This window comes from Triticum aestivum, chromosome 6D, assembly GCF_018294505.1.
Source record: "Triticum aestivum cultivar Chinese Spring chromosome 6D, IWGSC CS RefSeq v2.1, whole genome shotgun sequence".
Classification (NCBI taxonomy): domain Eukaryota; kingdom Viridiplantae; phylum Streptophyta; class Magnoliopsida; order Poales; family Poaceae; genus Triticum; species Triticum aestivum.
Window position 1 is genome coordinate 135,514,368 of NC_057811.1, and position 12,075 is coordinate 135,526,442.

General features: G+C 44.3%; 1 protein-coding gene across 1 annotated transcript; it reads right to left on the reverse strand.

Moving 5' to 3' along the window:
- Positions 1-252: 252 nt before the first annotated feature.
- On the reverse strand, positions 253-2,190 carry LOC123144119 (uncharacterized). Its single transcript, XM_044563147.1, has 2 exons — positions 1,721-2,190; positions 253-487 (listed from the first exon to the last, which is right to left on the reverse strand). The coding sequence occupies exon 1, from the start codon at positions 2,003-2,005 to the stop codon at positions 1,742-1,744; it is 264 nt and encodes an 87-aa protein (XP_044419082.1). The 5' UTR covers positions 2,006-2,190; the 3' UTR covers positions 253-487; positions 1,721-1,741.
- Between the last annotated feature and the right edge of the window lie 9,885 nt (positions 2,191-12,075).

Below are 12,075 nucleotides of genomic sequence, written 5' to 3' on the forward strand. Positions count from 1 at the left end.
ACTCTACCTTCATCAGCTATGTTACATTTTACGATTTCTCGCCGGCAGCCAAACAGTGGGAGAGCATAAAGACCACATAACATCATGAATCGATGTATACACGCTTCTAAGTTGAAAGGTTGCAGTGTCAGACATTCAAGCAAAATACTGATATGGAAAAACAGCCCAATGGATAAAGCTGAAAGACAAGGTTATGTACCATAAAAGGCATCACAAGAATGCAAAACCATCGACACAAAATCGATGGGAGTATACTGCGAAGAACTTGTACTCGATTCGCTGAAAATGTTTTTAATCACAATGCATGCACTTCCAGTTTGAAGTTGCTTATGACAGGACACGGAGGAACATAACAGTGGACTAGACAGTCCGTTGCTGCCTTCCGACACAAAATAAACCAGCCATCAAATAGACATCAACTCCAGGTAGCCCATCAGTAGAAGAAAAATGGAGAACACCATCCTGAATCAACCGTAGATAAGCTCTCCTGCACAACATAGATAAAGGTGGTGAGGACAATTGAAGGGTGCAGAAGACATCTCATGCCAAAAAAAAAATTATTATATTGCACATGTTTACAAAGACAATATTGCAAATGTTTACAGCTCAATAGTGTCGCATAACATATAACTGCTGTAGTACACACGATATCACTTAGCGCAACATCAGGTTTAGCCTTCCGCTGTTTTTGCTGGTATCAATACGTAATAATTATATTTGCAATCTTCTTAGATGGGTACATAGGTCTTAGGTTCTTAGCTTACAGAATGTAAGTCACACTTTTGTTCCTACACAATTTAGTTATAAGAAAGGTTCTGTCAAAGCTATCATGGAATTTAACTACTTTTAAGTCGTTGTCACTTCCACAGGGAGCAAAACGACTTTCACATGTCAATGAATAATGACTCCATTCCTCAAAAGTGTCAAACTCTGCAAAAGGCCTTCAAAAGGACTTAAATCCATATGCACATTTGAAGTTCACCAGAACATTAAACCGGTTTGCTAAACCATTTTTCTGACATGTCATCTGATAACCATTGACCTAACGTACTAACGCAAAAGGTGAATACAGCTAATAGATCTTACGCCGTTATTTGGAAGTATCATATGGTGCTATGCAACTTCATAAATGAACAAAATGGTGATACAAAAAGATGGCCTGCACTAACTTGATTCAAACTATGCATAGCCAACGCAACACACAGTGCGAGCTATAATCACAAATGATCCCCAACAAATGTGTCATTCAACAGTTTCCTTTGCCATTCGAGAACTATAACAGAAAAGTGCAAGCCATATAAGTGGCCAAACTTTGTAAAGCTCAAGGATGTCCTGAGAATTTGCATCAGTGGCAGAATGAAATGGATGTGAAACAGAGAACACCAAGATCATTCAGATCCTCATACAGTTCCACTATTGGCGGTCATATAGACCAATCAATTGCCACTACGCAAGTGATTCAAATGCACAATTGCCCCCACAATATTGTTCCCGACAGCCAGAATTCATACAAACAATCACCCAATTCACCAAACAAGTTCACAGACCCCGCCAGAACATTTTGCATCTAACCTACCGCACGCCACGTCCATGCGACCTTATAATTAAATTATAAACCATACGACAATCGTCAGGCAGACGGGGTTCAATCCCCGGAAAATCATCTCATCGCACCACCGGATCGGATCAGGAAACGGAAATGACACAATAGAACCCTCACCTGCGCGAGGCGGATCCGGATCTAGTGGCCGCCGTGCTTCTCGAGGTGCTCGAGGTGGCGGCGCTCCTGGGGCAGGCCCACGAGGTACGAGAAGGCCATGCCGCCGAAGCAGATGTGGAAGAGCGGGTCAGCCGAGCTGGTCTCGATGTACTTCTCGATGTAGCGGTCCACCGCCTGGTCGGTGCTCTTCTTCACGTTCGCCCAGGTGAGGCGCGGCTTGAGGTACGCCGGCACCTCGCGCACCTTCATCGCGCGGATCTCGTTGTACAGCGCACGCATCGCCATGGCCGCGACCTTGGAGATCTCCCTCTCTCTCTCCTCGTGCGCTCGGAGTCTAGGGTTCGTTTGGTCGTTGGCTTCGGTGGGGAGGGGAGGATGGAATGGCACAGGAGGTGGGGGATTTGTTTGGGTGGTAATCACCGGAGTATTGGGTTGGGTTGGGTTGGGTTGGGCTGGGCGTAAATGATACGGTGACAAGAATGACGGGCCTTTGGTGGACCAAGGGTTATGCTGGGCCATCTCATTTTTTTTAGGGGAAAAGCAATTTTATTACTCAAATTCCATAGAACGTGGGATACAAACTTGGTCATGTGGTTGGCCAAGCCACACATGGCGCCCCCTGAGCTAAGGACATAGCAAATTTAGCTAACCTATGTGCTTTAAAATTAACCTCATGACCTTCGAGTAAAATTACAAGAGAAAGGTGCTGATCTAGATTTGATCTCACTAATGATAGCTCCATAGGACCCCTGGTTTCATTTGGCAATATCACCAATCAATTGTTTGCAGTCAGAAGCAACAACGAAGCATTGAAGGTGAAGATCTTCCGCCAAAGCAATTGCCTCGCGGCATGCAATAGCCTCAAGTGTAGCTGGTCCCAGATTCCTTCAAGAAAAAACAAAATTGTTGGGCCATCTCATTTGATATATCGTCGCAAGACGAATGATCTGAAAAACGAAATTCATTTTTCTAAAAAAATGATTATTCTGAAAAAAAATATGTGAAGAAACAAAACTAATATATCACAATAGTTTTTTTCACTTCTCAAAAAAAAACTTTGTCGCAATTTTTTTCTAAGATAACAATGTTATAAAAAATCATCTTTTTTTCAATACAATACAGAGGCAGACACTCATACATACTAACATGCACTCACTCCTATGAACCCGCACACAGGATGGCAATAGGTAGGGTATGGGGCGGGTAGAGCAATACCATACCCATACCCGTGTAGTCAATGGGCACAAAATTCTACCCATACCCATACCCACAGATATGAAACTTTACCTGTATCCATACCAGACGGGTACCCATACCCATTGGGTATCCAACGGCTAGATCACAGTACACAAGTAATTCATAATTTTACGTTCATTGATAGCACATTTGACCCCAAAAAAATCTGAACTCAATAACAAATAGATGAATACATGACAATTATCTCAATTCAAATTGACAATTGGTGACAACTTTAACAAACGCTCACAAGCTCACGACACACCTCACGGGTAAAGTCCACATGTCATTATAAACGAGTAGGGCATGGGTATATCCATGGGTACAAGGCTATACCCGTATCCTACCCATGACTTTGAAGGAAATATGCCCTAGAGGCAATAATAAAGTTATTATTTATTTCCTTATATCGTGATAAATGTTTATTATTCATGCTAGAATTGTATTAACCGAAAACATGATATATGTGTGAATACATAGACAAACAGAGTGTCACTAGTATGCCTCTACTTGACTAGCTCGTTGATTAAAGATGGTTATGTTTCCTAGCCATGGACAAAGAGTTGTCATTTGATTAACGGGGTCACATCATTAGGAGAATGAAGTGATTGACTTGACCCATTCCGTTAGCTTAGCACTTGATCGTTTAGTATGTTGCTATTGCTTTCTTCATGACTTAGGTGGCCTTTATTTGGGCTACAGCTTATGATTCTCAGATTCTAGGGCCCTAAAATCAGAAGCGCAAACAAACACGTCAGATTCCCGTATAGCTTCCTAGAATCCGATTCCAAAAATGAACTACCAGCAAAGGGAATCCGGAAGCAGCGATTTTGATGATTCGGCCGATTCTGCAGCTTCCCGCAAAACAAAACGGTTCGTTTTGTGCCCCGTAGGCCGGGTCAACGACGCCCAAACCCCCTCGTCTCGTCTCCCTCCCATGGCGACCACCACGGCGGCAACCGCGACGGAGGAGGCGTGCCTGCTGTGGCTGGAGAGTCAGGCGGAGCCCGACGGCGGCGGCGCCTAGGAGTACCTCGCCTGCAGGCTCCGCGCGCGTGGCCCCGCCCCTCGGCCTCGCCCGCAGGCTCCGCTCGCGGCCCGCCCCCATCTTCCGACCACCAAGCTCTGCCTCCGCCGCCACCTTCGCCTGCACCATCGGCTCTAGGACGGGCGGATATGACGCCACCAACCCCGTCCCTCCCCGTATTCCGGCCAAGGATCCGCGTCTCCGCCACTGCCCACGAGCACCGCCAGCGACGCGCCGCCCCGATCTCCGCGTACGCCAGCCCCGTTGGCACCAGGACGGGCGGATCCGGCGCCTCCATGTCTGCCCGCCCCATACTCCGGCAACCCAACCCCACCTCCACCTCCGCTGCTCGAGCTCCGCCCCCAATCTCTGCTCTATTCTTGGCGTTGGGTAAACAAACAGTACATTCGGGGCTGCAGCTGCTTCAGATTTTAAGGGCAAACAAACAGGCTGCTTCAGATTTCCAGAATCTGCAGCTGCAGCTGATTCTCAGAATCCAAGCTGAAGCTGATTTTCAAGAATCCGTAGCCCAAACGAAGGGGGCCTTATACATGTTCCTATGACTATGAGATTATGCAACTCCCGTTTACCGGTGGAACACTTTGTGTGCTACCAAACGTCACAACATAACTGGGTGATTATAAAGGTGCTCTACAGGTGTCTCCGAAGGTACTTGTTGGGTTGGCGTATTTCGAGATTAGGATTTGTCACTCCGATTGTCGGAGAGGTATCTCTGGGCCCACTCGGTAATGCACATCACTTAAGCCTTGCAAGCATTACAACTAATGAGTTAGTTGCGGGATGATGTATTACAGAACGAGTAAAGAGACTTGCCGGTAACGAGATTGAGCTAGGTATTGAGATACCGACGATCGAATCTCGGGCAAGTAACATGCCGATGACAAAGGGAACAACGTATGTAGTTATGCGGTTTGACCGATAAAGATCTTCGTAGAATATGTGGGAGCCAATATGAGCATCCAGGTTCCGCTATTGGTTATTGACCGGATATGTGTCTCGGTCATGTCTACATAGTTCTCGAACCCGTAGGGTCCGCACGCTTAAAGTTCGATGACGGTTATATTATGAGTTTATGTGTTTTGATGTACCGAAGGTAGTTCGGAGTCCCGGGTGTGATCATGGACATGACGAGGAGTCTCGAAATGGTCGAGACATGAAGATTGATATATTGGACGACTATATTCGGACACCGGAATGGTTCCGGGGGTTATCGGATAATTACGGGAGTACCGGGGGGTTACCGGAACCCCCCGGAGGTTATTGGGCCTCATGGGCCCAAGTGGTGGAAGAGGAGAGGCGGCCAAGGGGCAGCCGCGCGCCCCTCCCCCCCCCCCCAAGTCCGAATTGGACAAGGAGGGGGTGCGGCACCCCCCCTTTCCTTTCCCCCTCTCTCTCCTTCCCTCTCCTCTCCTACTCCAACATGGAAGGGGGGAGTCCTACTCCTGATGGGAGTAGGACTCCTCATGGGGCGCGCCAAAGGGTGGCCGGCCCCCTCCCCCTCCTCCACTCCTTTATATACGGGGAGGGAGGCACCCCCTAGAGACACAACAATTGATCATTGATCTTTTAGCCGTGTGCGGTGCCCCCCTCCACCATAGTCCACCTCGATAATATTGTAGCGGTGCTTAGACGAAGCCCTGCGTCGGTAGAACATCATCATCGTCACCACGCCGTCGTGCTGACGAAACTTTCCCTCAACACTCGGCTGGATCGGAGTTCGAGGGACGTCATCGGGCTGAACGTGTGCTGAACTCGGAGGTGCCATGTGTTTGGTACTTGATCGGTCGGATCGTGAAGACGTATGACTACATCAACCGCGTTGTGCTAAAGCTTCCGCTTACGGTCTACGACGGTACGTAGACAACACTCTCCCCTCTCGTTGCTATGCATCACCATCATCTTTCGTGTGCATAGGATTTTTTTTTTAAATTACTACGTTACCCAACAGTGGCATCCGAGCCAGGTTTTACGCGTTGATGTTATATGCACGAGTAGAACACAAGTGAGTTGTGGGCGATACAAGTCATACTGCTTACCAGCATGTCACACTTTGGTTCGGCGGTATTGTTGGATGAAGCGGCCCAGACCGACATTACGCGTACGCTTACGCGAGACTGGTTCTACCGACGTGCTTTGCACACAGGTGGCTGGCGGGTGTCAGTTTGTCCAACTTTAGTTGAACCGAGTGTGGCTACGCCCGGTCCTTGAGAAGGTTAAAACAACACTAACTTGACGAATTATCATTGTGGTTTTGATGCGTAGGTAAGAACGGTTCTTGCTCAGCCCGTAGCAACCACGTAAAATTTGCAACAACAAAGTAGAGGACGTCTAACTTGTTTTCGCAGGGCATGTTGTGATGTGATATGGTCAAGGCATGATGCTAAATTTTATTGTATGAGATGATCATGTTTTGTAACTGAGTTATCGGCAACTGGCAGGAGCCATATGGTTGTCGCTTTATTGTATGCAATGCAATCGCCCTGTAATGCTTTACTTTATCACTAAGCGGTAGCGATAGTCGTAGAAGCATAAGATTGGCGAGACGACAACGATGCTACGATGGAGATCAAGGTGTCGCGTCGGTGACAATGGTGATCATGACGGTGCTTCGGAGATGGAGATCACAAGCACAAGATGATGATGGCCATATCATATCACTTATATTGATTGCATGTGATGTTTATCTTTTATGCATCTTATCTTGCTTTGATTGACGGTAGTATTATAAGATGATCTCTCACTAAATTTCAAGATAATAGTGTTCTCCCTGAGTATGCACCGTTGCCAAAGTTCGTCGTGCCCAGACACCACGTGATGATCGGGTGTGATAAGCTCTACGTCCATCTACAACGGGTGCAAGCCAGTTTTGCACACGTAGAATACTCAGGTTAAACTTGACGAGCCTAGCATATGCAGATATGGCCTCGGAACACTGAGACCGAAAGGTCGAGCGTGAATCATATAGTAGATATGATCAACATAGTGATGTTCACCATTGAAAACTACTCCATTTCACGTGATGATCGGTTATGGTTTAGTTGATTTGGATCACGTGATCACTTAGATGATTAGAGGGATGTCTATCTAAGTGGGAGTTCTTAAGTAATATGATTAAATTGAACTTAAATTTATCATGAACTTAGTACCTGATAGTATTTTGCTTGTCTATGTTGTTGTAGATAGATGGCCCGTGCCGTTGTTCCGTTGAATTTTAATGCGTTCCTTGAGAAAGCAAAGTTGAAAGATGATGGTAGCAATTACACGGACTGGGTCCGTAACTTGAGGATTATCCTCATTGCTGCACAGAAGAATTACGTCCTGGAAGCACCGCTAGGGGCCAGACCTGCTGCAGGAGCAACACCAGATGTTATGAACGTCTGGCAGAGCAAAGCTGATGACTACTCGATAGTTCAGTGTGCCATGCTTTACGGCTTAGAACCGGGACTTCAACGACGTTTTGAACGTCATGGAGCATATGAGATGTTCCAGGAGTTGAAGTTAATATTTCAAGCAAATGCCCGGATTGAGAGATATGAAGTCTCCAATAAGTTCTACAGCTGCAAGATGGAGGAGAATAGTTCTGTCAGTGAGCATATACTCAGAATGTCTGGGTATAAAAATCACTTGATTCAACTGGGAGTTAATCTTCCGGATGATAGCGTCATTGACAGAATTCTTCAATCACTGCCACCAAGCTACAAGAGCTTCGTGATGAACTATAACATGCAAGGGATGGATAAGACGATTCCCGAGCTCTTCGCAATGCTAAAGGCTGCGGAGGTAGAAATCAAGAAGGAGCATCAAGTGTTGATGGTCAATAAGACCACCAGTTTCAAGAAAAAGGGCAAAGGGAAAAAGAAGGGGAACTTCAAGAAGAACAGCAAACAAGTTGATGCTCAAGAGAAGAAACCCAAGTCTGGACCTAAGCCTGAGACTGAGTGCTTCTACTGCAAGCAGACTGGTCACTGGAAGCGGAACTGCCCCAAGTATTTGGCGGATAAGAAGGATGGCAAGGTGAACAAAGGTATATGTGATATACATGTTATTGATGTGTACCTTACCAGATCTCGCAGTAGCACCTGGGTATTTGATACTGGTTCTGTTGCTAATATTTGCAACTCGAAACAGGGACTACGGATTAAGCGGACACTGGCTAAGGACGATGTGACGATGCGCGTGGGAAACGGTTCCAAAGTCGATGTGATCGCCGTAGGCACGCTACCTCTACATCTGCCTTCGGGATTAGTATTAGACCTAAATAATTGTTATTTGGTGCCAGCGTTGAGCATGAACATTATATCTGGATCTTGTTTGATGCGAGACGGTTATTCATTTAAATCAGAGAATAATGGTTGTTCTATTTATATGAGTAATATATTTTATGGTCATGCACCCTTGAAGAGTGGTCTATTTTTGATGAATCTCGATAGTAGTGATACACATATTCATAATGTTGAAGCCAAAAGATGCAGAGTTGATAATGATAGTGCAACTTATTTGTGGCACTGTCGTTTGGGTCATATTGGTGTAAAGCGCATGAAGAAACTCCATACTGATGGACTTTTAGAATCACTTGATTATGAATCACTTGGTACTTGCGAACCATGCCTCATGGGCAAGATGACTAAAACGCCGTTCTCCGGAACTATGGAGCAAGCAACTGATTTATTGGAAATCATACATACTGATGTATGTGGTCCAATGAATGTTGAAGCTCGCGGCGGGTATCGTTATTTTCTCACCTTCACAGATGATTTAAGCAGATATGGGTATATCTACTTAATGAAACATAAGTCTGAAACTTTTGAAAAGTTCAAAGAATTTCAGAGTGAAGTTGAAAATCATCGTAACAAGAAAATAAAGTTTCTGCGATCTGATCGTGGAGGAGAATATTTGAGTTACGAGTTTGGTCTACATTTGAAACAATGCGGAATAGTTTCGCAACTCACGCCACCCGGAACACCACAGCGTAATGGTGTGTCCGAACGTCGTAATCGTACTTTACTAGATATGGTGCGATCTATGATGTCTCTTACTGATTTACCGCTATCGTTTTGGGGTTATGCTTTAGAGACGGCCGCATTCACGTTAAATAGGGCACCATCAAAATCCGTTGAGACGACGCCATATGAACTATGGTTTGGCAAGAAACCAAAGTTGTTGTTTCTTAAAGTTTGGGGCTGCGATGCTTATGTGAAAAAGATTCAACCTAATAAGCTCGAACCCAAATCAGAGAAATGTGTCTTCATAGGATACCCAAAGGAAACTGTTGGGTACACCTTCTATCACAGATCCGAAGGCAAGATATTCGTTGCTAAGAATGGATCCTTTATAGAGAAGGAGTTTATCTCGAAAGAAGTGAGTGGGAGGAAAGTAGAACTTGATGAGGTAACAATACCTGCTCCCTTATTGGAAAGTGGTTCATCACAGAAATCGGTTTCTACAACACCTACACCAATTAGTGAGGAAGTTAATGATGATGATCATGAAACTTCAAATCAAGTTGTTACTGAACCTCGTAGGTCAACCAGAATAAGATCCGCACCCGAGTGGTACGGTAATACTGTTCTGGAGGTTATGTTACTAGACCATGATGAACCTACGAACTATGAAGAAGCGATGGTGAGCCCAGATTCCGCAAAATGTCTTGAGGCCATGAAATCTGAGATGGGATCCATGTATGAGAACAAAGTATGGACTTTGGTTGACTTGCCCAATGATCGGCAAGCCATCGAGAATAAATGGATCTTCAAGAAGAAGACTGACGCTGACGGTAATGTTACTGCCTATAAAGCTTGACTTGTTGCAAAAGGTTTTCGACAAGTTCAAGGGATTGACTACGATGAGACCTTCTCACCCGTAGCGATGCTTAAGTCTGTCCGAATCATGTTAGCAATTGCCGCATTTTATGATTATGAAATTTGGCAAATGGATGTAAAAACTGCATTCCTGAATGGATTTCTGGAAGAAGAGTTGTATATGATGCAACCGGAAGGTTTTGTCGATCCAAAGGGAGCTAACAAAGTGTGCAAGCTCCAGCGATCCATTTATGGACTGATGCAAGCCTCTCGGAGTTGGAATAAACATTTTGATAGTGTGATCAAAGCATATGGTTTTATACATACTTTTGGAGAAGCCTGTATTTACAAGAAAGTGAGTGGGAGCTCTGTAGCATTTCTGATATTATATGTGGATGACATATTGTTGATCGGAAATGATATAGAATTTCTGGATAGCATAAAGGGATATTTGAATAAGAGTTTTTCAATGAAGGACCTCGGTGAAGCTGCTTATATATTGGGCATCAAGATCTATATAGATAGATCAAGACGCTTAATTGGACTTTCACAAAGCACATACCTTGACAAAGTTTTGAAGAAGTTCAAAATGGATCAAGCAAAGAAAGGGTCCTTGCCTGTGTTACAAGGTGTGAAGTTGAGTAAGACTCAATGCCCGACCACTGCAGAAGATAGAGAGAAAATGAAAGATGTTCCCTATGCTTCAGCCATAGGCTCTATCATGTATGCAATGCTGTGTACCAGACCTGATGTGTGCCTTTCTATAAGTTTAGCAGGGAGGTACCAAAGTAATCCAGGAGTGGATCACTGGACAACGGTCAGGAACATCCTGAAATACTTGAGAAGGACTAAGGATATGTTTCTCGTTTATGGAGGTGACAAAGAGCTCGTCATAAATGGTTACGTTGATGCAAGCTTTGACACTGATCTGGACGATTCTAAATCGCAAACCGGATACGTGTTTATATTGAACGGTGGAGCTATCAGTTGGTGCAGTTCTAAACAAAGCGTCGTAGCGGGATCTACATGTGAAGCGGAGTACATAGCTGCTTCGGAAGCAGCAAATGAAGGAGTTCATATCCGATCTAGGTGTCATACCTAGTGCATCGGGTCCAATGAAAATCTTTTGTGACAATACTGGTGCAATTGCTGTGGCAAAGGAATCCAGATTTCACAAGAGAACCAAGCACATCAAGAGACGCTTCAACTCCATCCGAGATCAAGTCCAGGTGGAAGACATAGAGATTTGCAAGATACATACGGATCTGAATGTTGCAGACCCGTTGACTAAGCCTCTTCCACGAGCAAAACATGATCAGCACCAAGGCTCCATGGGTGTTAGAATCATTACTTTGTAATCTAGATTATTGACTCTAGTGCAAGTGGGAGACTGAAGGAAATATGCCCTAGAGGCAATAATAAAGTTATTATTTATGTCCTTATATCGTGATAAATGTTTATTATTCATGCTAGAATTGTATTAACCGGAAACATAATACTTGTGTGAATACATAGACAAACAGAGTGTCACTAGTATGCCTCTACTTGACTAGCTCGTTGATCGAAGATGGTTATGTTTCCTAGCCATTGACATGAGTTGTCATTTGATTAACGAGATCACATCATTAGGAGAATGATGTGATTGACTTGACCCATTCCGTTAGCTTAGCACTCGATCGTTTAGTATGTTGCTATTGCTTTCTTCATGACTTATACATGTTCCTGTGACGCCCGGATAATTAGGCTACAGTGAACCTCTGCTAATGATGCCACGTCACCTCGATTACTGTTGCTAATCTGGGCTAGTTCGAAAATAATTCAAATTCAAATTTGAGTTAAAGTCAAAAGGTAAAAGTTTTCAAACATAAAAACTAAAATGTTCGGTTTGTGGCGAATAATCAATGCTAAATGTTGGTGGAGAAACCCCACTTTTATAAAGTGTTTAAAACTCTAAAATGAACAAAACAGTAACAAAACCAATTATTTAAAAGCTTTTAAAATATTAAACAATTACAAACTATTTTATTTTAGGTGCCAAGTTAATTGTGGTGGTGGCATATTTGTTAATACTAATTTAGGTACGGCTAATGTATTTTTATAAAACTAAGGTATTTAAAATATAGAATTAAAACAAAAAAAGGAATAAATGAAAAACAAAACAAATAAAGAAAAGAAGCCTACCCCCCACTGGGCCTCCTGGCCCAGCCGGGCAGGCCGACCCAGCCAGGTCCCCACTACTTAGCCCCATCCCGGGCCAACCCTAACCCTATCCC